Source organism: Fusarium keratoplasticum, chromosome 1 (assembly GCF_025433545.1).
Source record: "Fusarium keratoplasticum isolate Fu6.1 chromosome 1, whole genome shotgun sequence".
NCBI classification, from domain to species: domain Eukaryota; kingdom Fungi; phylum Ascomycota; class Sordariomycetes; order Hypocreales; family Nectriaceae; genus Fusarium; species Fusarium keratoplasticum.
In genome coordinates, this window is record NC_070529.1 from 3,445,566 (window position 1) to 3,469,575 (window position 24,010).

At 54.3% G+C, this 24,010-nt stretch overlaps 11 protein-coding genes across 11 annotated transcripts; 4 read left to right on the plus strand and 7 right to left on the minus strand.

Annotated features, from left to right (window-relative positions):
- Window positions 1–114: 114 nt before the first annotated feature.
- NCS57_00103100 (Ubiquitin-like domain-containing protein) lies at window positions 115–1,694 on the minus strand (the record flags this gene model as incomplete). The annotated part of the gene is made up of 2 exons (XM_053051105.1): window positions 115–1,198; window positions 1,249–1,694. The coding sequence occupies 2 exons, from the start codon at window positions 1,692–1,694 to the stop codon at window positions 115–117; spliced, it is 1,530 nt and encodes a 509-aa protein (XP_052919620.1).
- Window positions 1,695–2,095: 401 nt separating this feature from the next.
- Window positions 2,096–2,538, plus strand: NCS57_00103200 (U6 snRNA-associated Sm-like protein LSm6; the record flags this gene model as incomplete). Its single annotated transcript, XM_053051106.1, has 3 exons — window positions 2,096–2,273; window positions 2,340–2,453; window positions 2,513–2,538. Exons 1-3 carry the CDS (start codon window positions 2,162–2,164, stop codon window positions 2,536–2,538), a joined length of 252 nt encoding a protein of 83 aa, XP_052919621.1. The 5' UTR covers window positions 2,096–2,161.
- A 62-nt stretch (window positions 2,539–2,600) lies between these two features.
- Window positions 2,601–3,634, minus strand: NCS57_00103300 (Methyltransf-11 domain-containing protein; the record flags this gene model as incomplete). Its single annotated transcript, XM_053051107.1, has 4 exons — window positions 2,601–3,004; window positions 3,061–3,146; window positions 3,197–3,207; window positions 3,281–3,634. 4 exons carry the CDS (start codon window positions 3,632–3,634, stop codon window positions 2,601–2,603), a joined length of 855 nt encoding a protein of 284 aa, XP_052919622.1.
- Window positions 3,635–3,681: 47 nt separating this feature from the next.
- NCS57_00103400 (uncharacterized protein) lies at window positions 3,682–5,055 on the minus strand (the record flags this gene model as incomplete). The annotated part of the gene is made up of 2 exons (XM_053051108.1): window positions 3,682–3,704; window positions 4,263–5,055. The coding sequence occupies 2 exons, from the start codon at window positions 5,053–5,055 to the stop codon at window positions 3,682–3,684; spliced, it is 816 nt and encodes a 271-aa protein (XP_052919623.1).
- A 1,816-nt stretch (window positions 5,056–6,871) lies between these two features.
- NCS57_00103500 (uncharacterized protein) lies at window positions 6,872–8,191 on the plus strand (the record flags this gene model as incomplete). The annotated part of the gene is made up of 4 exons (XM_053051109.1): window positions 6,872–7,304; window positions 7,435–7,463; window positions 7,517–7,657; window positions 7,811–8,191. The coding sequence occupies exons 1-4, from the start codon at window positions 7,127–7,129 to the stop codon at window positions 8,189–8,191; spliced, it is 729 nt and encodes a 242-aa protein (XP_052919624.1). The 5' UTR covers window positions 6,872–7,126.
- Window positions 8,192–8,973: 782 nt separating this feature from the next.
- NCS57_00103600 (uncharacterized protein) lies at window positions 8,974–10,606 on the plus strand (the record flags this gene model as incomplete). Its single annotated transcript, XM_053051110.1, has 2 exons — window positions 8,974–9,444; window positions 9,566–10,606. Exons 1-2 carry the CDS (start codon window positions 9,211–9,213, stop codon window positions 10,604–10,606), a joined length of 1,275 nt encoding a protein of 424 aa, XP_052919625.1. The 5' UTR covers window positions 8,974–9,210.
- Window positions 10,607–11,216: 610 nt separating this feature from the next.
- NCS57_00103700 (uncharacterized protein) lies at window positions 11,217–12,031 on the minus strand (the record flags this gene model as incomplete). Its single annotated transcript, XM_053051111.1, has 2 exons — window positions 11,331–12,031; window positions 11,217–11,280 (listed from the first exon to the last, which is right to left on the minus strand). The coding sequence occupies exons 1-2, from the start codon at window positions 11,882–11,884 to the stop codon at window positions 11,217–11,219; spliced, it is 618 nt and encodes a 205-aa protein (XP_052919626.1). The 5' UTR covers window positions 11,885–12,031.
- A 1,727-nt stretch (window positions 12,032–13,758) lies between these two features.
- NCS57_00103800 (NodB-like proteiny domain-containing protein) lies at window positions 13,759–14,760 on the plus strand (the record flags this gene model as incomplete). Its single annotated transcript, XM_053051112.1, has 1 exon — window positions 13,759–14,760. The coding sequence occupies one exon, from the start codon at window positions 13,759–13,761 to the stop codon at window positions 14,758–14,760; it is 1,002 nt and encodes a 333-aa protein (XP_052919627.1).
- A 273-nt stretch (window positions 14,761–15,033) lies between these two features.
- On the minus strand, window positions 15,034–16,092 carry NCS57_00103900 (uncharacterized protein; the record flags this gene model as incomplete). The annotated part of the gene is made up of 1 exon (XM_053051113.1): window positions 15,034–16,092. Exon 1 carries the CDS (start codon window positions 16,069–16,071, stop codon window positions 15,034–15,036), a length of 1,038 nt encoding a protein of 345 aa, XP_052919628.1. The 5' UTR covers window positions 16,072–16,092.
- A 1,256-nt stretch (window positions 16,093–17,348) lies between these two features.
- Window positions 17,349–18,257, minus strand: NCS57_00104000 (uncharacterized protein; the record flags this gene model as incomplete). Its single annotated transcript, XM_053051114.1, has 1 exon — window positions 17,349–18,257. One exon carries the CDS (start codon window positions 18,255–18,257, stop codon window positions 17,349–17,351), a length of 909 nt encoding a protein of 302 aa, XP_052919629.1.
- Window positions 18,258–21,887: 3,630 nt separating this feature from the next.
- NCS57_00104100 (uncharacterized protein) lies at window positions 21,888–23,557 on the minus strand (the record flags this gene model as incomplete). The annotated part of the gene is made up of 2 exons (XM_053051115.1): window positions 21,888–23,262; window positions 23,316–23,557. The coding sequence occupies 2 exons, from the start codon at window positions 23,555–23,557 to the stop codon at window positions 21,888–21,890; spliced, it is 1,617 nt and encodes a 538-aa protein (XP_052919630.1).
- Between the last annotated feature and the right edge of the window lie 453 nt (window positions 23,558–24,010).

Here is a 24,010-nt window from a genome sequence, read left to right on the forward strand (position 1 = left end):
CTTCGCAGCCAAAGATGTCTCTGTCGTCTCGCGATAATGCAGCTCGTTCCAAATCCACCAGCTGCCTTCCAATCGTCGAATGCAAACATCATGGGTATCCCATATCTTCCCCAATCACTGGATGTACACCTCGAGCGTGTCCATGTCCTCAATCTGGGCCTCCTCCATCGTGACGTGCTCCTCGAGGCGGTCGCCGTCCCACCACAGTCCAACCTGCTTGTTCGGATCGACCTTGCGCTGGGCGCGGAAACAGGTGATGAGCGTCTCGACCGTCGTCTCGGGCCGTATCGTTAGGCCGAGGTCCTCGAGGTCCCGCGACTTGAGCACCACCTTGAGCTTGATGTCGTCGGCCGGCTCCTCCTCTTGGTCATCGTCCTCCTCTGAGATGTCGCCAGCTTCGCGTCTCCGTCGGAGCTCCTCGTTGCGCTCCATTTCCTGGAACAACTCGGGCGTCCAAGCCTCCACGTGCACGAGGGAGCGGTTGTCCTCAAAACCTTCTGACCCCTGACCATCTGCGATGACGCGCCCATCGCCCTGGGGTCTGATGCCCAGGCTGAGGAGAGTCGAAGTGTTGTAAATCTTCTTCTTGCGCCACGTCAAAATCACGTCGTCGACGGGGATGGACACGCCCGACTTGTTCTGGTAGCTTGACCAAGTCTCACGGGTGAGGCGAAAAGGTTTGTCAAAGAGGTACTTGAGCTTGAGCGGCCTGGTGCCCGGGACCTGGCTCGTTATGAGAATGTCGACGAATTCCTTCTTTGGCTTGCCGTCCAGGCCCGTCTGCAGCAGTGCTTGATCCCTGTCACGCCGCTCCTTGGCCTTGCGGACGTACTCTGCAAATTCGTCGTCCTCAGGGGGCGGCGACGGTTCTTTTGGTGATTGCCTTGAAGAGGTGCGGTCCACGAGTTCCACGATGCTAGCACTGCGACGGGACGCTGGTACAGAGGTGGGCTTGAGGGAGACATCATCCGAATCAGAGTCGGAATCTATCGAGATGACATTGGTAGGCGCTGGCGGGGGTTTAACCATCTTTGGCGCTCGACTCGGGGTGCTCGGTTTCCTCTGAAAGGGAGTTGGCGATGCGTCTCGGAATGGTTCGTCGTCGTCTTCGTCGAGTTCCAGGGCTGGTATGGGTTTCTTGGAGGAAGAGCTGGAGCTGAGCCTTGATCGCTTCGAGGGTGGAGGGGTTACGAGTTCACTGCGAGGTTGTCAGTTGAAGCGCACGATATTGTATATAGCATTTCTAACCTTGCGCGATCAGTTGTATCCTGAGTAGCAGGCGGTTGTTCAGCAACTTCGCTGCTCCTTGGTCGAGCAGGCGAAGACTGAGAACCAGCAGCAACTTCGGGACCAATTTCGTCACTGACAACGGGTTCGTCCTGATTCACAACCTCTTCCGACTCCTCCCGCGGACGTTTCTCCCGCGCGGCCTCCCTAGTGCGACGCTCGACGTCCATCTGATGCTTCTGATGCCTCTTGAGGCGCCTCTCACGGTCTGCGGCAACGATGGGCGCCATCTCTTTTGAGCGCCGGAACAGGGACAGCCCATCGTCGTCGCTCTCCTTGACCTCCTCCTCCTTCTCGTCAGGCTGCGTGGGCGTGGGCTTGGGCGCGGCGAATCGGCGCAGCGCGGTGGGCTTGAAGGGGAGCTTCTTCTTGACTATTGGCGGCGACGCCGCGCCTTTGTCCTCCATGATGGCCGAGTTGAGTGTTGGGTCAGTCTAGTGGTTGATTGGTAGTAGGTAGTAGTAGCAAAAACAGGCCCCGGGCTCTCTTCTTGTAGTGCATCAGGGACGTTAGTCGGGTTATTGTCTGTTTCTTTGTGATGGCACAAACACGGATAGTAGCACTTTACGCGCCTTGGAGTGGCGTAGGTCCCCGTCGACGGGCGGGATTGTTTGTGAGGTTGGCCAGGAGCCCAAAGAAATAGCGAGCGGGGGACCCGCTGAAATACCCCTCCAGGCGACCCTCGCCCTCTGTAACGGGGCGTTAGGGGACCTCACGACGGGAGAGGGTGCGCCACAGTGCGAGAAGGCGGCGCACTCTCAACAACCTTAACACCACGACGAGGCATCAATTCTTTGGTGTGGTTCCTCCAAAACCAAACTCCACCAAGACTATCAACCACAACATCCATCATCTCCAACCGACACTCGACACCATGGAGAACGGCAACATTTCGCAGGGCGAGGGCAAGGACCCCTCCAGCTTCCTGAGTGACATCATCGGCAACCCCGTCACTGTCAAGCTCAACTCGGGCGTCGTCTACAAGGGTGAGTGTCTGCTGCATCGCATCGACGCCCGCACATGTCCGGGGCAATAGCTGACGAGTAGAACAGGCGAGCTCCAGTCGGTGGATGGATACATGAACATTGCTTTGGAAAAGACCACCGAGTTTGTCAACGGACAGAAGCGCAGAGAGTACGGTGACGCCTTTGTTAGAGGAAACAACGGTGAGTATTCATTTATTCTCTCGCTCTCATTTAAGCCACCGAGCTGACCACACCTATAGTCATGTACATTTCGGCAGACTCATGAACGCTTAATGCATAATGAAAACCTGATTGATCCTCATCCAAAAGCGTTGTGCCTGTTCCCATTCAAGAACGCACAGCTCCTTCCAGACGTGTGGTCCATGCAAAGAACGTGCACCCATGGACCTCAATCTCGCCCTTCTCATTGAAAGTCCCATCACCCTCCTTAACGATCTTGTCAAACTTTTCTCTGAAAACTCGCCTCTCCTCTCCCTCACGGATCGCATTCCAGCTAAGCGTGTTCACCCGGTCCCAGAGAGCCTCCGGAGTCAGCCACACCGACCACTTGATCTTTTGAGTCTCGATAGGCGTTGTGAAGAATGGCGACTCTGCTTGAGCCTGGCGCTCAAACACCTTCTTCCAGAGCAAGTGCCGGAAGCGGGGCTCCTTGTCAGCCTTTTCGTTGAAGTTGAGCTCGCTCAGCTCGTGCTCCCACTGAGTGGACGGGGGCCAGCTCTCCGGGCGGTTGTCTTGAGGATGCTGTCAGTTTTGAGAAACCCTCATCGGGGAGAAAGATGTATCTCACAGTCTTCGGCATTCCAGATCAGACCGAGCTTGGCACCGGGCTTGAGGATCCGGTGAATCTCTTGGAGAGCTTCTTCCTTTGCGAACCTTGGACTTGTTTAGAGCCTCCACCTGGATACCTGTTACTGCCAACTTACCAGTGAAATGCCTGTGCCGATATTAGTTGACTCTGGCTGACCTTCAAAGCATCGCTAGGAAACCCCCAACGGTATATAGCTTACCTGAGCCACGATACACCCATCCGCCCACCCATCCTCCACATCCTTCATCTCGGCCGCCGTCCCGCCTCGGACGTCCACATTGGGGAGCTTCTTTGCCGCCAGGTTGTCCCGCATAGAGTCGAGAGGCTCTACCGCCACAATTTCATACCCCTCGGGCCTCGCAGCCAGCAGCTCGGTGAACTTGCCGGTACCGGCCGCGAGGTCAAGGACCTTGCTACCAGATTTACCCTCGAGCCCCAGGTGCCCAAGGAGACTACTGACAGACTCTGGAGGGTAAGAGGGCCGGTGCGTGTCATAAGACTGCGCATCGTTGAAGCCCTTGGTAGCAACATCATTAACAACCTGGGAAGCCATTTTGTGGAGATTTCTGTCTACAAATCACGCAATTTCAGTTTTAGTTTCTATTGGTCACTCTTCTGTTTGTCTGTAAAGGAGTCAGTACGCTAGAGAAGAGTGAAGAAGGGAAGAAGAAAAGGAACGACGTTGAACGGGGTCGTCGCCGCCTTTTATACCCTGAGCAGGTCGTTCGCTTCCCCGCGATGCGGACCCCTCGCCAAGGGGCGGCCTGAATGGTGCAATGGCACTTAGATCTAGTCTCCGACTGTGTCATCAGATCCGGAGCCTGAAACGGCCCGACGGATTTGCAGCGGACGACGATCCTTGTTGGAGATTGAGTGAGGGCAAGAGATCTCAAGCCTTGAGCCATTCCCAGTTCTACAATATCAAGTGAGGAGACACATCAAGAAGAACCAAGCATAGATTTGCTAACTTGTTGATGATCTGGAAAGCAGCCGTTTCTCTGACCTCAGAGCTTTTTGCAACTTTGTCCGGCCTGGGCTTGCTCTGTTAGCGGCAGGTCGATGTTCGACCTGCTGGTGAAACCTGTCGGTCTGGCAATGTGTAACATCTGGTGCGCGCTCTGCTATGTCTGGCCTGAATCCCGTCGGGAGGGCTACTCTTCCCCGCGTCGCTCTGGTCACACCATGCCGAAAGCTCGTCTGCTCTGTGACGCTGAGTGCCAATTCAGACATTGAGTAATCCAGCTCTGAGCCGACAGCAGATACTTGACTCAAGGACCAAGTCGTTGGCGTCTGTGCGGGAGTGCCAAAAGGATCTCGGAGACTCGTCGATGTCGAAGTGTCGCTCCTTCGCCAGTTTCTTTGGCGCCCCGAGCAAAGATTCTGATGGGGTGGCGTAGACATGGGCTGAACTGGCTCAGCTTGACCCAGCTGTGTGTGGTGGTTGAAGGGCTCGACGGGTGAAATAGTGTCGTCTTGTTGGAGTCGATGAGTCGGGATACTCTGAGACTCGATACTCGGATTGGAACATGTTTTACCAAGTTCAATCATCCTGCCCTTCCCCTTTGACATCTCCACTCGGTGGCCGACGAGCGTGGCCCCTGGGGCCTTATGGCTGGACTCGGGGGTATCGGGGCGCGAGATCCAGATACCTTCCACCTGTACGCCGTTCTGAATAGCACGGATGCCAAAAGGGATCTCGGGGGGTCGCAGATTCTCGATGCCGCAGTGCGACATGAGAGAAACCCGAGCGCGCTTCTCCTCGTCGATGATTTCCAGGCGGCGCATAGCGCGGTTCGTCCACCAAAGCTTGATGAGGCCGAGGGCAAAGACAAGAACGATACAGCAGCCGAGGACCTGGGGTGGAAGTTGACGGTTAGCGACAGTTTTTTGAGTGGTTTGCCAACAAAGAGGCGGCATGGTACTTGCAAAGGTCATTTCTTGCCAAAGCTCCCAGTCGACAAAGAAGACACTCATGATGATGCAGTAAGAGAAGGACCGTTGAGAAAGAGCGTGAAAGAAAGAAAGATGGAATATTGTTTTCAAGACATCGAGTGGTGGTGGTTCCAAAATGGTGGCAATCAGGTTCAAAAAAGCGACAGTGAAGGACAACCGGGTGCCTGATAGAAGGACGAGGGAGGCCTAAGGTAACGAAGAGATGAGCTCCTGGGGTAGATGGAGCGTCGTTTAGGGATGAGCACGTGGTATCTCGATCGCCTTGAGCATGGAAGGAAAGGAACCACGGGATAGACGAGGCAGGTATGCTGAAGTTGGCAGGACGGGCCTTCAGTTCTTCCCCTGCGCAGTGTCACTGCAAAGCTGCCACCCATGGATCATGGCGGACGGACATGTTCGTGGACTGGCCGAACCGGTTTGTGGCTGATCAAACAAAGAGGCATGCGGTCGACGATGAATATAAACAGAGGAACCTCGCTTGGCTGCTGGTGGTACATCCTAAATACGAGACGAAGGCGCAAACCTGCATATGGGAAGGGATCTGATATTGGATCCAATGGCACCGTTGGATCGGTTTGAGAACCAGGACAGGGAGTGCGGGAACTAGCAAGTTTGCTTGTTTAGTTGGAGACAGGAAGTTTCCGAGACAGGGAGTATGTATGCGTTTGGATATTGGAGTTATTGATTGGTCTTGCATAGTCGTATTGCTGTTGACTGCCTTGCCCACCTACTCCAGTAACATCAGTAGATGCACAGGTGCATACTGTATGTGCCGAGCAAACCATTTTCAAGACTCGATCAAATAAAGATGGCGATTAGGATTAAAGTAGGTGGTATTATCCTAGGTAGAGAACCGCCATAGTTCGCTTCACCTTGAACACGGGCCATGTCCATCCATTGAAACATGTTTCGGGTGTTGGCATATGTGCAGAGCAACAGTCGCAAAGTCACAACAGCAAGAAGCGAACAGCAATCAGGCCCATGCCGTGCACCTGATGAGTCCCGTCAGTGGCCGGAAATCCACATCGGCCGACGTTGCTGCTCTGAGCAAACAAGTCCCGATGCAAGAACGGGGGCCGCGGGTCGGACCCCGTGAGGCGAGTCGATGGACGGATGGAGGTTGGGATCGATCCACCGGCTCGGATGGGCCGGACTTTTCTTCTTTGGATGGAACATTTCTTCTTCTTCCAAGGTGATTAGACCACCCCATGTTGATCTAGCCCATCTTTCTCTCCAAGTCGTCATCGACAAGTATGCCAAGGATATTCGGACCCAAGGTTGATGATGGCCCAATACGGCACAGATACGGCGCCGGATTAATTGAGGGGTGACGAAAGAATGGAGGGCACAGTCGGGGCATCGGTGTCGATCAGATGCCGTCGAGGGACGGCCGCCCCGAGGCTTGACCAGACAGAGACTGCGTAGACTTTCCAAGCTTGGCAGGTTTGGGGGTAAATCAAGTCCCTGAACCTGGGACCTGGCCCTAGGTCGATCTGCTGCGCTGGCGATGGATCCGCGGATGCTGATGCTCGGCTGACATGCGTTTTCTGGGCCATGGCTGTGCCAATGCTTGTCGAAGCTTTTTTACTCTGTTTGTGCTTGGTACTGCCGCTCTTGTTGCCGCCGTCTCCTGATTTGTTGGCGTATTTCCTCCCTACATGCGCAATCGGTCCATTCTGCCTCTTGACTCGATACAGCCAGGCTATTCTGCATCGTTTCACACCCTCAGCAGAGACAAGTGCCACATCTGATTCCTCCCTCTCGTCTCGGTTTCTTCTTGTCCGTGCTCCCGTCCCCGTCCCCGGTCCCAGGGCAGGTCAAACTCGAATCAATTAAACGTGCCCCGACCCTCCCGTGCTCCTTGTCTTTACTCTTGTTCCTGTTCCTGTTCCTGCCCCCGTTCATCATCTTCCGTCTCGTTCGTCGTCTCCTTCCCACTTGGACTCGGCGTATTCTTATTCTTGTCCCGCCTCCGACTCCCTTTATTTTAAGCTTTTATCCTCCTTCAAACTCAACCTTTTGTAAACAACAAAAGCAAGCAAAAAAAGCATCTCTTTCCAGCAGAGATCATCTATCCATCCATCCATCAACCATGCCTATTCGTAACCCCTTCGCCCGCCGCCCCGGCAGCATCGTCGTCCAGGATGAGAACCAGCGCCCTGATACCGCCCCCGGCTTTGAAAAGGTCGACACTGTCGGTTCCAAGGCCACTTCGGTCCTCAGCATCCGGAATACCAAGAACCACGACACCGGCGAGTACAAGATGAGTGGTATGTCTTGACTGCCCGTTGCCCGATCATCCATCATGCCCCTCACCGCAGAGAGGGGGACTGAGACAGGCGGCGCAATCCGGAATTCAGTCACAAGACCAAGTTGGCTAATTCAAATCTCGCGCAACAGTTGTCAATGACAGTGGCGTCTATCTTCCTGTAAGTTGATATTTCACTCACATTTTCTCACCAACTAAGCTGACCGCGCATAGCCATCCCCGACCGAGGAGAAAGGACAGTGGCCGCGCAAGTACCTCTCAACCCGCAACTCGACAGACACCCGCAGCAGCTTCGGCGATATTGAGCACTTTTCCATCTCCCGAGAGTCTTTCGATTCCTACCGCAGATCATTTGTGCGTGCTTTCCTCTCGTCCCTGCCCTGTTCCTTGCCTCGGGCACGGTCGCCCCCAATTGACCCTCGGTCCATTGCGCGACCGTTGCCGCTTGGCATTCACCCCAACCCAAACGTACGACTGGACTGGACTGGACTGACCCGATGACATTAGGACATTTCCGCGCGATCACCAGTGCCTAACCCAGACTTTCCCCCTCGCCAGAGTCTCGATTCTGCCCGCCTTCCTCGCCTCCCCAGATCCGCAGTCGAGCGATCTTTCAAGCAACCGCCCACCGCCGAGGAGCGCTTCGAAGATGTTGGTCTAGACGACCACAAGCAGGCTCAGCCCCAGCCCCAAAAGCGCAGCTTCTTTTCCAAATTCTCCGAGTCCCGCGAAAAGGACGCCTCGGCCCAACCCGCCGTTTCCCGCTTCCTCATGCATGGCCGCAAGAGAGCTCAGAGTGGCCAGGGTTCAGAGCTCGGCCCCATGGACAACAACACAAACGCGCCGCCCAAGGTGACGGTCTCGTCCGAAGGCCAGGAGATGCAATGAGAAGAGAACCATGACCAAAGTTTCGCCCTTGTATGAATGTATTAGAGATACCTGGAGTTTTCGTTTTCTTTACCCCGGCGTTCACGGTAACCGGGTCAGGATCAGGGTCAGGCTAGAAACGCATTCGTTACGGATCCATTGGGTACAACTCGGTTAGAGGCCCGAGGACTCTCGCTCTGTTTGACTGGAAGTGGCTATTTGCGACTGGTGCGGCATTATGAACTGCCCAAGATGAATGGTATGTGGCAAGGGCTATGTCCCAAAGAGAAGGGGGGAAATATGAGCTACATAATGGTAATGACAAGATTTATGCTCTGCAAAGCATCTGCAGCTATGCGTTTTTGTGATGTCTGGAGTGTTGTCAGAGTCATTGACTTATAACCGATGGAAACCATACGGTATCAGCAGACCTTGACCAAAGTCTAGTAGTTTCGCCAACAAGACTAAACACCAAGCACGAGTGCAGCTGACAGCCTCATTCTCGTACCTGACAGCATCTCGCATCAATCTCGTCGCAAAACAAGAGCAAATCCGATTCAAACCGCGGCTGGTAACCGCGGCCGATGACGGAGAGATAGAGAGCCCATTACCCACCCTCCAGCTGATGTCAAATTCACCCACTGCTAATGGCGTGCTGTAATCGTTGGATAAGAGCCCCGCTCATGCTCCTCGGAGGGCGCGCGGTTAGCCAATGTCGAATTTGCGAGTCATCGTCACGAATTGTCGGGGGACAAAAGGCTTCTTTTCCTCCTCTCTTCTCAAACCTTTAAAAGCAGCCTCTTTTCCCCCGTCAGTTGAACTCATTTGAGGCGGCGTGTCTTGTCAACTTAAGTCAAGTACAGCTTCTTCCTCTTTTACACCACAAAGGTTGCCCCTCACCTCCGCACCCACTCACTCGCGTCGGCCAACAATCGGCTGCATCACCTGCTTGTTCACTTGAACTTTGCAGAAGAAGAGAGACAGGTGTCTCAAAAAACAAAAAGAAAGAAGAAGGAAACAAGGAGGAAAGAAAAGCAAAGATGGCTCCTGAAAAGACTGCCAACGGCACAAGCTCCGTCCCCGCTCCGGACGGCACCGCCGACGCCGGGGCCCGGCTCGAGAGCTCCGTCGCCGGACTGTCGCTCTCCTCCCGCGCCGTCCACGCCGACGACGGAATTCAGGCTCACCGGGCTGTCGCACCGGCGATGCACGTCAGCACAACTTTCCGCTACAGTGATGACCCGGAGCAGCTCAAGTCCTGGGATAACATCGACGTGAGTGCTCTCACCTTGACGATCCTTTGATCTTGTTGGTGTACTTGGTCGACAAGTCCACTCAAGACCAAAGACCACAGCAACAATCATAGAGTCCAACAGCCAATGCTGACTCGCGCAGCCCAATGCTCCCCTAGACTCTCACGTCTACTCTCGGGCCACCGGTCCCAACACGACCCGTCTCGAGGCCGTCCTCACCTCGCTGCTCGGTGCTCCCACCATTACTTACTCTTCGGGCCTCTCGGCCTTCCACGCCATGCTCGTGCACCTCAACCCGAAGCGCATCGCTATCGGCGACGGCTACCACGGTTGCCATGGTGTCATTCGCATCCTCAACCGCCTCACAGGTCTTCAGCAGCTGCCCCTGGACTGTCCCGTCGAGGACCTCCAGCCCGGCGACGTCATCCATGTCGAGACACCTCTCAACCCGACCGGCGAGGCTCGCAACCTGGCTGCCTATGCTGAAAAGGCCAAGAAGGCTGGCGCCTATCTCACTGTCGATGCGACCTTTGCGCCGCCGCCCCTGCAGGACCCCTTCAAGTATGATGTTGATGTAGTGATGCACAGCGGCACAAAGTACTTTGGCGGTCACTCAGACATGCTTTGCGGTACTCTGTCCGTCAACCCTAAGCACAAGGACTGGGCCAGGGCCCTCATCGAGGATCGTCTTATTCTCGGTTCTGTCATGGGTAGCCTGGAGGGTTGGTTGGGTATTCGCTCTCTGCGCACCCTCGAGTTGCGAGTCCTCCGCCAGAGCGAGACGGCAACCGCACTGGTGGCTTGGCTCGCTGAGCAGAAGAAGGATGCTTCATCCGCAGTGGGCACCCTCGTGGAACGCATCCAGCACGCGAGTCTTCAGCCCGAGGCGGCCGTTGAAGGCAGCTGGCTGCGGGAGCAGATGCCCAACGGCTATGGCCCCGTCTTCTCGCTGTACTTGAGCGATGGTGAGGTTGCCAAGCGTCTCCCCAACAAGCTGCGGCTATTCCATCACGCTACCAGCCTGGGTGGCGTCGAGAGTCTGATCGAGTGGCGAGCCATGACAGATCCCAATGTTGACAAGCGGCTGTTGCGGGTTAGCATTGGTGTCGAGGGTCTGGAGGACCTGAAGCAGGATCTTCTCCAAGGTCTGGAGGCCTTGAGGAAGGAAAAGGGAGGCCAGTAGAGGAAGCAAAGTATGGATGGACCAGGTTACTAGAGCGGTTCAGAGACGTTAGAAACGAAATGAGATATCAGCCCAGACACGGATGGAGAAAGAATTGATCTTTGAATAACAAAAGGAAAAAAGAAAAAAAGACCAATGACAAAGATCCCCCTCTAATCTATGATGGAAGCCGACAGAACGAGTGGCCGGAGAATGAAGCGAATGTAGAAAAAGGGTCAGGAATTCTCGAGAGCCGAGAACTCGCGACAAGAGAAGAGAGAAAGAGAAGAAGACCCAAGAAATCTATACCAACAAAAGCCAGTCCAGAAAAAACACTCAAGACACTGGTCTTCCAAGAGAGTGTGAAGCAGCTTTTTCCCAAGAATGAACGCCGAAACCCATGGTTATCCGTAAACCCCCAAGTCCACCACGGCCCCAAAGTGAAAAGTGGGAAGCGAGAGAAGAGAAGAAGAAGAAGAAGAAGAGAAGAGAGAAGAAGAGAGAGAAAAGGAATCGTAAATCTTGACAGAAGAAATGCGCCATACCCGTGTATCTGTTTTTTTTTCTTCTTGGTGCTTTGATGTGAAGTGAAGTAACGTTAGGAATGAATCGTTAAGTGGGTGTGTGACGATCACTCGGGAGGAGGGAGCCAGAGGCCATGCCAGCTGCTCAGTGGCTTGTACTTGACTTTCCGTCTATGGTTCGTGTTAGTGCTGATCTTTAATATCCCGTGCTGGAAACATACCGAGAGCTGTCTGTGCTTGCAAATGCCCCTATCCCGCGCAGGTCTTGGTCTTCAGACTGGTGGTAGTCAGTCTGACGGTAGTCGACGGTGCGGTAATCCATAGTCCGAGGTGCCGGGTCTCGGGATGAGGAGGGAGCGCCGTTGTCATAGGGTCGGTAAGGTACCGAGTTTCTTGAAGGGGGAGCCAGGTAGTCGTTTGTCGTAGCGTGCATCTGATAGTAATCTCCAGTTCGGGATGTAAAGGTTGCAGAGTCGCTGATGGCAGGAGAGGTTGTGGGAGTCGTAAAGTCCGAAGCAGCGTCCATGGCCACGGTGGGTTCCTGAGGGTGCTGCTGAAACTGCTGCTGACCGAGCCACTGGTTGACCATGTTTTGCCGTCTATCGTACGCGTTCGGGCTTATCCTTCTCATCGACGAGGTCTGGTCTGGTGGTGATGATACTGCAGAGGCCCGCTGGAAACTCGAGTCCCAGCTGCCCCGGACTGCCTCGTCGCTCCACTGCCGGGAGCTCTCCGAAGAGCGGTGGTAGTTGTTGTAGTCTTGTCGGCGATCCATGACTGCCGTCAAGGAATGGGTTATCTGATTGGACGGTGTAGGTGAGAGTTCTCTGGTTGAGTGCTGATGATCGCTGTGATGATCTGGGAGTTGCTGGTAGTGAGTTGTCGCAGATGAGATACGAAACAAAGTGTAGTAGTAAACACACAATGACACGAATGATGATGCATCTTCAACACCACGTCTGGGATCGTCATATTTATCAAATCCATGGCTGCACGCAGTTTCTCTGTCCCTGGCATGTCTAGTGACGGTATCCATTCGCACCCGCTCCCTGTCCAAGCTCGCGCCCCATCAGCGCCTGTGGCTGAAGCTACTATTCGCTGCGGGGATTCCGGGAGGCCTTTGACGCGGCCAATCAGAGAGCTGGGCCTGGCAAGAAAGTGTGGCCGTGCTATGCTCTGCGATGTAGCGACTGGGATCGACCCCGGCACCATGCCGAGGCGCCTGTCAGCTGCGTTTCCAGAATAGGCATAGAAGCATGGTTTTTTTGGTTGCGAGAAGCGACAGGGCAAGGGTCTGGTGAAGGGTCATCCCCCGCAGGCCGCAGGTTGTGGGATGTCACAGAGCGTGATTGTTTGCCCAGGACATAGTTCATAGAGTCAGAAGATGTTTTGCCTCTGAAACTTTATGGGCATCCATCATGCTCAGCTTATTGTGAAACAGAGAGTGTCTTGTATCGGATGGATAAGATGCCGTCATGCTTAGTAGCACGATCTGATTCCGAAGCCTCTACTTTCGCAAACATGCCCGATTTACTCAAGTCTAGTTCTCGTGAGGAACTTGTCCTCCGAGAAAGCCGGCGTCTAGTCAAAATTTTTCATCCCATCCGCATCGTGAGGTTGATCTGCATGGTGAATCGATGGGCTCCCTCAGACTAGGCTTGGCATGGAATAGTGGAATAGAAGCCAAGCTTTTGCTTAAGCGATTCTCGATTAAGAGGATGGCGGGCGATAATTAATCTCCTATTGGTCTGCCCTATGATACAAGCGGTTCAAACGCAGATGCTGCGGACCATCTCTTGTCGTCTCAGACGTCTCGGTAGGTTCTGATGGGCCATCCATTCATCCTGTCTCCAGATCTCGATGCCCGTATGCAAGAGGTAACTCCACACCGCGCAAAATGATTCCCAAACAAGCGCCCCTGACGGGAACCAACATTAGCCCAGCCATCCCGAGCACCAAACACCAGCCACGGCGCGGCAGATCGAAGCCAATTCACCAGACACCACGATCGCCTAACGTCCCAATAATCTGCCTTGCAAGGTGTGGCTTAAGCGCGGATGCCCCACATGCCGATCGCACTCGCGCACCGGGAGCCGAGCTAGCCGGGGTAGGTTTGTGCCATTTTTGGGCCGTCGCGCCTCAATTACTCGCCAATCTGGTAGGGGTGGCAGGTGGGTTCCGTGGCGCCTCCCTGTGCCACAGGGCAATGCGCGTCTCAGCCCAGTGCACGGGCCTGATTCGGAGCCCTCCTGAACGTAGAAACATTGTTTCCCTGGTCAAGTTTGATTGAAAGTATTATCAGAGAAACATTTAAAGAACAATCAAGCATAAACAGATTTTATTAAGCACCACGTCACTAAGATAATAAAGCGGAAAATATTTTTACCATTATGATATTTAAAGAGATTTTTAAGTCGCCCAGTGAATGAAAAAATTCAGAAACATCACAGCGGACAATGCAGCCAAAACAGTCCCATGTATTTTTGGTCCCACAGGGAAGCCACTTTTTCGCGCTTGACAGCACAGACTCAGGGGAGGCCCCCGCCACCTCTTCTCGTCTGACTGGTCAGGACAGACGCCGTGCATAAGCGCAAGCAGGTACAAGCGACGTGCATGCGGCTCCACTTACCTGACACATCCGCAGCCAACATGGCGCATCCCTTTTCACTCAACCTCTTTCCATCTCCCCTCCACTACACCACGCTCGAGGCTCAACTTGCATCTCCAACAACAGCCTCCCTCCCTCTCCTCCCATACCGACGCCTCAGGGAGGAGCATGCGCGGGCTACACATTCTCGTGTGTGGGTCCTCCGGCTGCCGCAACTCTTGCTAGATGCCCCAATGGTCCGATTCTCCCTCTTCCGCCTGCCCACCAAGCTCCGGCGAAGGGTCAGGCGCAACCGCATGGCGACTCTCATCGCCCTCGTCGTCCTCGTAGGCCTCCTGGTCTTTCCCTTCTACTCGGCATACTGCATCTACAAGCCTCCGCGTTTCCTCATCGGCTGGCTACGCAGGAAATATCCCGACGTTCTCTTCGAGGAGACGACCGACCAAAAGATCATTGCCCTGTCCATCGATGATGCGCCCTCCGCACACACGGACGAGATTATGCAGGTTCTGCAGGAGAACAATGCACACGCCACCTTCTTTGTCATAGGCTCCCAGGTCGAGGGTCGCAAGGATAAACTGGTCAAGCTGGTCAAGAATGGCCACGAGCTGGGCAACCATGCCATGCACGATGAGCCCTCGAGGTCACTCAGCAATGAGCAGCTGCTGAAGGAGGTTCACATGGTCAAGGAGATGCTGACAGAGGCGTACGCGGCCAATGGAAAGATCCTCGACAACAACTACTTCCGTCCAGGCTCGGGCCTATTCAACTGGCGAATGCGTGATGTGCTGGGAAACCAGGGCTTTCGCATAACGCTGGGGAGTGTTTATCCACACGACCCTCAGATTCCTTACCCAGACACCAACGCCAAACACATCTTGAGCATGGCTCATCCAGGTGCTATCATCATCTGCCACGATCGAAGGTCGTGGACACTGCCCATGCTGCGTATCGTTCTTCCCGAGCTTAAGCGGCAGGGATACAAGATTGTCACCATCACTGAGCTCGTGAAATCTGTGTCGTCACAGACCCTAAGACAGTGAGATATTATCTGCTGAGAGGCGTATCTGACCTTGAATAAAACATAATGGTGTGGAGATTTGGTATATAGAAGGCTGTACAGAAGATTGCGGCGATATGCATGGAACACCCGGAGTTGTTAATGGAGGAGGCAGCATTTCATGGGTTTTGTTTGTATATGGACAATGGGATTATGGCGTACTCAAAGAATAATCTCTAATGACCCATCTTGTTGGACGAGTTTAGCAATCTTGTATCTGGGGGATGTCAGCCTAGAGTTTGTTAGCACACCTATTTCAAGATTGGATGAGGAACACAGACGTAAATTCCAATGTGCCTGTGACAGTTGCACGGCACCCATCAATATACCTCCTGACTAGACCTGCCAAGTCTTCATCAGGTCCTGCCATCTGAAGTAGTCTTTCTGCTGCCTCATCAAACTCCTTCACTGCCGTCTTCATCCTTTGCTCCAGTTGTGCCACAATCTCGTCCAGGCTTACCCCCGGCTCAACGAGCGCCGAAACAGCGTTGATGACACAGTCGGTTCGCAGTTCCTTCTTGAGAGATAGCATATCGTTCAAGAGGCTGAGGAGGATGCATGCCTGTAGCCGCATCCGGCCGATCTCGGGCGCCGAGGTCAGAGCTGCCGGCAATGGCTCATCTGTGGCATATGGAACGAGACTGCAGAGCATTGTGCCACCGATGGTGGCTAACCGCAGATCCATATAGGAATTGAAATCGGGGATTCGACGTTCCAAGCGAAGCTTTTGCTCAGCTGCACACGCGGTGACGAAGGCCCGGATCTCGTAGTGTAAGCGGCAACGTTGGTCGACCGGTGCTGTCTCGCAGAAGCGCGACCCAAACTCTTGAAACACGCGGTTGATGGGATCGTCCTCATACGCTGGCTCTTCAACATGCGTATTCGTCCCATCAATTTCCAAAGCCCTCCGAATCATGTCAAGCGTCTGACATCTCCATCGTTCAGCCCGAGCAAAGTCGGCAGCCAGGTCCCCCTCGTTGGCATCCACGGCGTCATCCCAGCAAACCAGCCAAGCCGTGTACAGCGCCAAAGTCTCGAGCTGTGTCTTGCGAGCCTGGGGGTACCAGAAAGCTGTCAGACGGGCGATGCCGTCCCGCTTCCGGCTGGCGACGAGCGGATACGTCACTGCCATGTGGTCGATGGCGCTGTCGACAATGGGCGTAATGTGCGCGTGGTGGCGGTTGAGATGGGCACGCGGCCATGAGCGGAGGACGGCTCTGAGGTCTGGTATTCTGAGGGTCTGGCCGCGGAGGGCGGCCACTATGGCTGCTTGGCTGAGGCGGCTTGCCTTCATTGTGAGAGCTGCAAGCTGGCTTGTCGAGGTGGTTTGGAGAAGGGAAATGGGTCGTGTTCCAGCCCTATGTGTAAGATGACCAAGATCACGGATCACACCAAGACAGGGGATGAATTGAAGATAGTGTTGAAGTCAATATTCTGCGCCATTGGATTACAATCGCCTCTATTCAAGAGAACGGTTAATCCCGTAAACTCTCATCAGGCTCTTGATGACAATTGCGCCTCGTTCTCGAAGGAGACGAGAACAACATCCATCATTCCTCAACAGCACCACCCGGGTTGTCGGGACCCATTCCTCTGTTCAAGCCCCTAGTCTCAAATAAACTCGTTTCGAATTTTCCATGGTAAAAAAAAAGTCTAAACGGAAAAAGGAGGCGTCTTCTTTTTCGAAGAATCCAAACGCCATGGCTGACAAAAAATCCACAAGTTAAATTCCAGTCCATGTCCCTTTTTTTTCGACAACGGGGTGACGACGACGACGGCTAGTTGAAACCGCTTAATAGCACCAGCCTCATATTGGTTTAATTTGAGTGCCGGTTTCTAGTAAACGAGACGTGTTTCCGATCCTGCAGTGTTCCTTGCGGGATGACAAGGGGGGGTAAGGGAGGGCGGACGAAGGATCTATTTGCAGATGCACCGCATAACATCTCCTGAGTGATAGGCCGTTTCAAGGTGTTTCATGGCACAAATGCATGCAGGTTAGCACAGTAATCAATGAATGGATCATGAGCAGTCCTGCACAATTCGGGAATCGGCAACGAGAGAAAGTAAAGTCAAGTGAAATGAAATGAAATTCTGCCGTGTATGGCGTGAGAGAGAGAGCGGTACTGTATCCACATCATAAGATACACAATCATGAACAAGTCGGTCGATCAAAAAAATCGATCAAAAAAGAAAAAAGGTATTCCCATTCCCATTCCCGTTTCAACGCCCATCGCCGACTCCAGCCAGGGAATAGTGCCTAGCCAGGCGTCGGTCACAATCAATGGTATTCCATCCATCGTTCCCAATCCTTCCCTTCCCTTCCTTTCCTTTCCTCCAAAAGCCAACACATCAAAGGTAGACCAGACATAAAAAAAGGAAATTTTTCAAGGGAGAGAATAAATGTCGCTGTATACAGCGCCCGAGTTATGTACCTTGCTCATCCATCCACCGTCGTCCTGCCCAGGACTTTTTGTTGTTGCGCCCCGCACCCTCTTCGTGGTCGTAAGATGTCTATCAAATATGTACAGCCGAATAGAGAAACCGGCATGCCGGTGGTGAATCATGGGTTGTCTAGATCCATAGGGGTGTTGTTGGCTTGGCGTGTGACACCTCTGGGAAGAAGCTGGACAGGAGACTTTGGACATCGCCCAGGTAGTCTTCGGCGGTGAATTTGTGGAGGCCATTGGACTTGATGTATTTCAAGTCCTCCTCGTCGTCCTTGGTGTTTGATGTCTTGGCGCTGTACTCCTCGGCGAGCTCAGTCACCTGTGCTAACTCTTGACCGAACGGGTGTGAGTCCTTAAGGGGAGTTCGCTGCTGGAAGGAAGGCGGAGGAGCAGGGGCAGCCACTGGTGCGGGCGCAGGCTTTGCTGCAGGTTTCTGGGTCTGGCCGGCAGAGGCGTAAGAGGCTGATGAGGCTCGGGTCGAGGTGGAGGATGATCGTGAGAAGGTGAAGCTGGCCTTTGTCGACACGGAGTGCTCAGAATCCTTGGACATGCGCGAGACGGATCGTTGACGGGCAATGGCCTCGTATGAGTTCTGCTTGGTGTGAGAGGGCGATCGCTTGGGGATGGCGGGAGCTTCAGCGATCTTGGGCAGCGTCACGACGGGCTTGTTGTCTGAGACCATGAAGTAGGTTGACAGGTGGTTCGGCTCGGGGCCAGAGCAATCCTCCACGGGTGAGACATCGGGGCTTGTCGGCGGTGTCGATTCGGCAGTCGAGGGCGCCTCAGAGTTGGAGTCTTCAGATCGGAGAGAAGACTTGCTGCGGAGGGCTTGCGGGATGTCGGGGGCGTTGTAGGAGAGCATGTTGGTGGTGTGAATGAGCTGGATGGGGCCAGAGATCTTGTGGCGCAGAATCGGGAGGTGGTGTCGGTCGCGGGCCGAGTTGCTGCGCTGAGGCGACTTGGTCATGTCGGCAAGATCATGATGCCCGCTGAGCTTGTTCTTGCGGGTGGTGAAGGCGCGAGAGAGCGACATTTTGAAAATTTTCTACTATTATTCCTTGAGTTGTCTGTTGCGAAATTTGGCGGTTTGGCGGGCTATATGCAACTTGGAAATGCTGGTGGTGAGGCGAGTTGCATCCAATGGTGAATTAATTTCGAGGCGTCTTGTGATGGAGGGATGCTCGAGCGTCGTTGCACTGACTCAAGACAACAGGGACAGGCTACAATTTTGCAGTAAATCTTTGCCAGCAGGTGCCAGTTGAGTGAGGTTTGCGAATGAGTCGTGCGAGGGTGTATTTGGTTTGGTTTGTTGGATATGTAGTGAGACAAGGAGTCCAGTCCTTGAGCGTAAGAGTTCCAACTTCTAGAGCAGGATTGCGACGTCTAGTTGCGGGTTTCCGAAAAGGGAGAGTGGTTTAGCTTCGACACTGTCTTTGCAGTGATAACAGCTGGTTTGCACTGGTTGTAAATGAACGTTCAACGTCGAAACGGTGTGTATCGGTCGGTATCCGGGAGGTTCGATCGATCCTGCGACGGGGATATACCGAGCACTGAAAAAAGGTGGGCGAAGCAGTCGTCCAATGGGAGTGATAATGAGAGAATGATATAAATCAAGCGCACTGAGAGGCGGACACGACCGGAGAGAGTGGCGATCGTGAATCGGCGGACGCTTTCAAAAGAATCGAAGATACAAACGAGGCCTTTCGACGCAGCAAGGAGAGGCGATGCGTTTGGAGGATGGAAGGGAGAGAAAAAGAGAGGATCGAGGAGTGTGGACGCGGGGACGGGGGGACGAAACAAAAGATATGGATCCTTTGCACCATTTCCTTTTTCAGTGTCGACGGAGGTGACTGCTCAGTGCTCAGTCGACTCAAGGCTTGACTCTCTCCCAACTTGCAACGGCCAGGCCGCCCCTTGGAGGCTTTTATCCAAGGGACCCCTGTCCCTGTCCCCTGCCCGCATGCGAGCCCTCGTTGGCCGAAGGGCTTCCCACCCATGCCGACGCCCCTGGCTAAGGCTCCGAGAAAGCAACACATCCTGGCTCCGCGCCAACGTGGGTTTTCCAAGGCGAGTGGAACAGATGCAGGCCTCTGTCCAATGGCATGTTATCTCTCGTACCCTCCCTGGTCTTCGCTCCACTGAAGTGGCTTTCCGCCGGCTCCTCTTTCTCCTCCTCCTAGGGCGAGAAGGAGAAAAGCCCGCGGCCGGCGCCAACAGAAAACCAGCTGATGTCTCTTCCCAGCTGTGAATGGCAAGATTGGTGGCCCGACTGGATTATTCAGTGCAGGGGCGGTATCTCTTTGTTTCTTTGTGCCACCCTCGGCAATGCGTCAGCTGTAAATCGTTGCAAAACAATGCATGTGTGTGTGTGTGTGTGTGTATCTAGAATCTATTGCCGTGGTAGACGCGCTTCGACTTACAGATTCAAAGACGAAAGCACAAGAACATGCACTACACCATGCGGCCCATCGCGGTCCCACCGCGTCTTTTTCGTCCTTCTTTCCAATTTTCTTATTTTTGCCTCCCTCGTTGGGCTTTGCTTTGTCCCCCCTCTCGCCATTTTGGGTCCGGTCCGTCCTCCCTAGGTTGGCTTTGTTCTGGGTTGTGCTGTGCAGATTAGATGCGGCCTTTTGTTCAACCCTCCCCTCCATCAACAACAGTCACGTTTTTTCGATGTTGGGGACGCGACTCCCCCACCAGGAACCCTACTCTCCCATTCACCGTTCAATACAACCCTCCAGCATCACGCACCAACTCTTGCACACAATCCATCCACCACTCACTGACTTGCACCGACCCGCGCGCTACGCCAACCCAACCAGTCGCCAACGTTGGAGCGGGCCTGAAGAAGAAACAAGAGTCCATCTACCGAGTCACATTCGTTGGCCCAAAATCACCAGGGATGGATGCAACCTGCAAGCACTCAACTGCAGTCGACGCCCAACTCTCTTTGACAGCTTGGCTCACCGGACGCAAGATGCACTGTACTGTAGGTTGACGCGGACGGGCGGTGATGAGTTGTCCTTGCTCTAGCCCAGCTGGCCAGCGCACAACCCTACGATACGCACCCGCAAACGTTTGTCTTTCCCTGGCCTGCGTCCTGATTTCTGCTTCCAGCGACCCACTAGTTGGCTTCTGGCCTGATCAAGCCCGCAACTCAATTACTGGCTAGAGATTTGAGCATGCCATCCCATCGTCTTCGGATGGGATGAACCGTCTGGGTTGTGTGTGCGGGCGCGTCTCCCGCCACGAAGCCACGCCGCGCCCCGATCATCTAGGATACCCCGTTCATTAAGGAACCTGGGTCCATTGAGGAAGCAAGACGAACCGTGACATGGCCTCGTCGGAGAGAGATTGAGGCGTCCCTCAGGGCCGTCACGGTACAGGGCCTCTTCAGGCCGTGGTTGGCCCCTTCTCCAGCTGCTCGTCCACGTTCTCTCCACACTCGCTCAAGGCCCAGGTTCGCCGCCATCGGGTCATGGCTGATCCCGCTCGAGAAACAGCCGTCCCTCGCTCATTGGATCCTTGTCTCGACGCCTCGAGCGCCCTTACCGTCCCTCCTGTTTCAGGCCCCTGGACACGTCCCCTTGTGCCTGCGCAAGCGGGCCTGGCTAGGCGACAGCTGGAGACCTGGGAAGCGATCCGGACGTGACGAGATGCAAGAACACGACTAAAGAGCCTGATAGACCAGTTCATCATCACTCATCACTCATTAGACCTTGACGCCAACGCCTGCGCACTACTCGATGAACAACACAAGGTCACATTACAGTTCCTCCCAAACCCCTGCTTCGCGCCCGTCTCCTTTGGGCAGGGGTGCCTTAATATGAGAGGAGACAAGAGACCATCAGCCGGAGGAGGCCCCTGCTCATCCATCTCGTGGTATTTTTGGGTTGGACGATCCTCCGCCGTCGATTAACGAACGTCAAGAAGGGCCACAGCTTCAACCGCCAAATTCAGTGAGTGTCTTGGAACCCATCATGCACCACCGTCATCCCAGCACGGCCATGCCATGCAGGTACCAGACCTTGGCACAAGCTCTCTCACTCTCATGATCTTGTGATGCAGCGCACAAGGACTCATTTGCAAGGCAAATTACACCACCTACTTTTGATAGTACAAGTGTCTGTGAGCGTACGATGCGTTGCGCCAAGTGCCACCGGCCTATTTTGTGCGCCTTTGACGCAATCGGGTCCGATCTTTAATGAGCCGACTCATCCACAAGAGCATCATGATCAATTGCTCAATCACGGCACGGAACAGTCAGTTTGGCACGGCTTCCCAGACTTGCGTACATAGGTTCACTTGATTCAGCCTTGTCCTGCAGGGGCAAATCCTATGCTATGCGCTTCGCCCCGTTGACCCAAAACGGGCTGTGATGTTTGAGGATGTTACTTTTCCGTTCCCGTTTGCCTAATCTATCTAGTCCACATTGTATTCATCCAGTCCTCCCGCTGTGAAACAGTCCTTGTACGCCGGTGTGTTTCCCCCAAGCTCGTTGTTTATGGGACCCCCCAAGAGCAAGACATGGCTTCGATATGGGCCAGAGACATTGCCCAATAGGGTCGCCATAGGGGTCGAGTGAGACATGATTCCAATCCAGATCGGGGATATCGGTTTCTTCTCTTCCTGATTCACCTCTTCGGCATGGCCGGATTCTCGATTAATCCTCATCCATCGAATCATCATCCTCCTTCTCATCTCCCTCATCGTCGCTCGAGCTGTCATCGTCCTTGTTCACACCAACTAGGCGGTCCTCAGACTTGCCGCTCTGCTCCGGCACCCGCTGAGCAAAGGCCTTGCGCACCGACGCGTTGGTGCTGGTATCCCACACGTGCATTGTGCCCTTGCTGCCGGCGACGGCGAGACGGAACGCAACCTCCGGATCGGGAGCGAACGTGGTGGAAAAGACCTTTCCGACGTCGAGGTTGCGCGAGACCACGACCGACGGCCCAGTCGGCTGGATGTTCCACAGCTTGACCGTCTTGTCGGTCGAGCCGGTGGCCATGTACCCGGGGACCACGGGGTTGATGTCGAACGACGAGACCGACTCGTCGTGGGCCTGCAGCGTCCAGACCGCCTTGGTGTGCGTCGGGTCGGACGGCGCATTTCGGATGTCGTGGTAGTGGATGACACCGTTCTCGGTCGAGACGAAGAAGAAGTTGGGGTCGTGGGGATCCCACCGCACGTTCTCGACGTCGCTCTCGACTCCCCATCGGGGTGCCTTTGCGTCCGGCGCGCGCATGTCGGCCGCCACCACGGTACGATCGTAGCTACCGCTCAGCAAAACGGTCGCCTCGGTCGCGTGCCACGCCAGGGAGCACACCTTGTCAGTGTGGTAGGTGTACGACTTGGCGCACTTTGTGGTGTTGAGATCCCACAGCTTGACCGTCTTGTCGGCCGAGGCAGAGGCCAGCAGGTTACGGTGCTGTCGGTTGGCGGCCAGCGAGAGGACCGCGTCGACGTGGAACTGGTCATTGGCCTTCTTGGACTTCTTCTTCTTCTTCTTGAGCTTTTTCTCCTCCTCGGCGTTGCCCCCCTGGCCGAGGATGGCGTTGGGGTACATGCAGTCGATGGTATCAAGGTCCCAGATCTCGATATCCGGGTCCATGGTACCGACCGCCACAAAGTTGCCCGTCGCATCCTTCTCCGCGTCGGGCTTGTTAACGGGCATGTCAAACCACTCGACGCACAGCGGGATGGCGGGGAGCATGATGTCGTGGTGCACGTAGAGGTTGTCGGCGGCATCCTCGTAGACGTAGACCTCGAGGTGAGCCATCTCATCTTCCACCTTGGCCGACACAATCAGGTTGTCCGTCGCCAGGATCTGGAGGTCTTCCCGGTCCTCTTCCTCGTCCAACTTGTCGGCGTCGATTGTGATGTAAGGGTCCTCCTTATTCGACTCGTAGTAGGCAAGCGATTTGATGTTGCCAAACATGCTCATGCCCTCGCCTTGGCCGGGCTTATCTTCTTCTTCGTCGTCGTCGTCATAATGTTCCAGGTCATACTCCTTCAAGTCATCGTCGTTAATGTCAATCCTAGACGCCTCTGTTAGTCTGCCGTATCGTCAGTCGTCTCTCGAGCTACGTACTTTGTCTTCTCGGCCGGCTTATCGTCATCATCCTTCATGTCTGCATCCTCCTCCTTCTCCTTGGCACCATCTTTAGCAGCGCTCTCCTGCGCCTCCTCCAGGTCTTCTTGGGCGTCGTCGAGCTGGAGCTTTGCGAGCTCCGCTATCCGCTCAAACTCGGCCTCGTCGAGTGTGTACTTCTTGGGGAAGGGCGCAGCGAAGCCCCTAGGGACCCATTGCGAGGCTGTGATCATGGACGACATTGTGACTGTCGGGGTATCTTCTGATGGTCTTGATGAAGCCCAGTTGCGGTGCGAAGGTGGGCGCTCCAGATAAATTTCCTCCAAAAATTTCTTGGTGGGGTTTATCGATAAGGATTTTGCAAATCCGCTTGGGCTCCTCTATGGAGGTTGAGTTACATTGGTCAAATACCTACCTACCAAGGAGCCCGGCAGTTGCTGAAATTCATTAACTACCGTCTGGATGGGCTCGCGAGCTCAGCTTATATGATAGTTACTTTACTTTAAGACTACTCGGTAATGTCGACGATCTTCAACTTCCTTGCACTGAGCATACGATTTAACGTGTGTCTTTTTCGCTGTCGTCCAGATCTCAGCGACGAAAAGTGCTATATGAGATTTTACCACCTAGCAAGAAAGAATATTATTTAAATACTTGAATCACCTATATTGCTCAAGCATCAACTGTTATGCAAG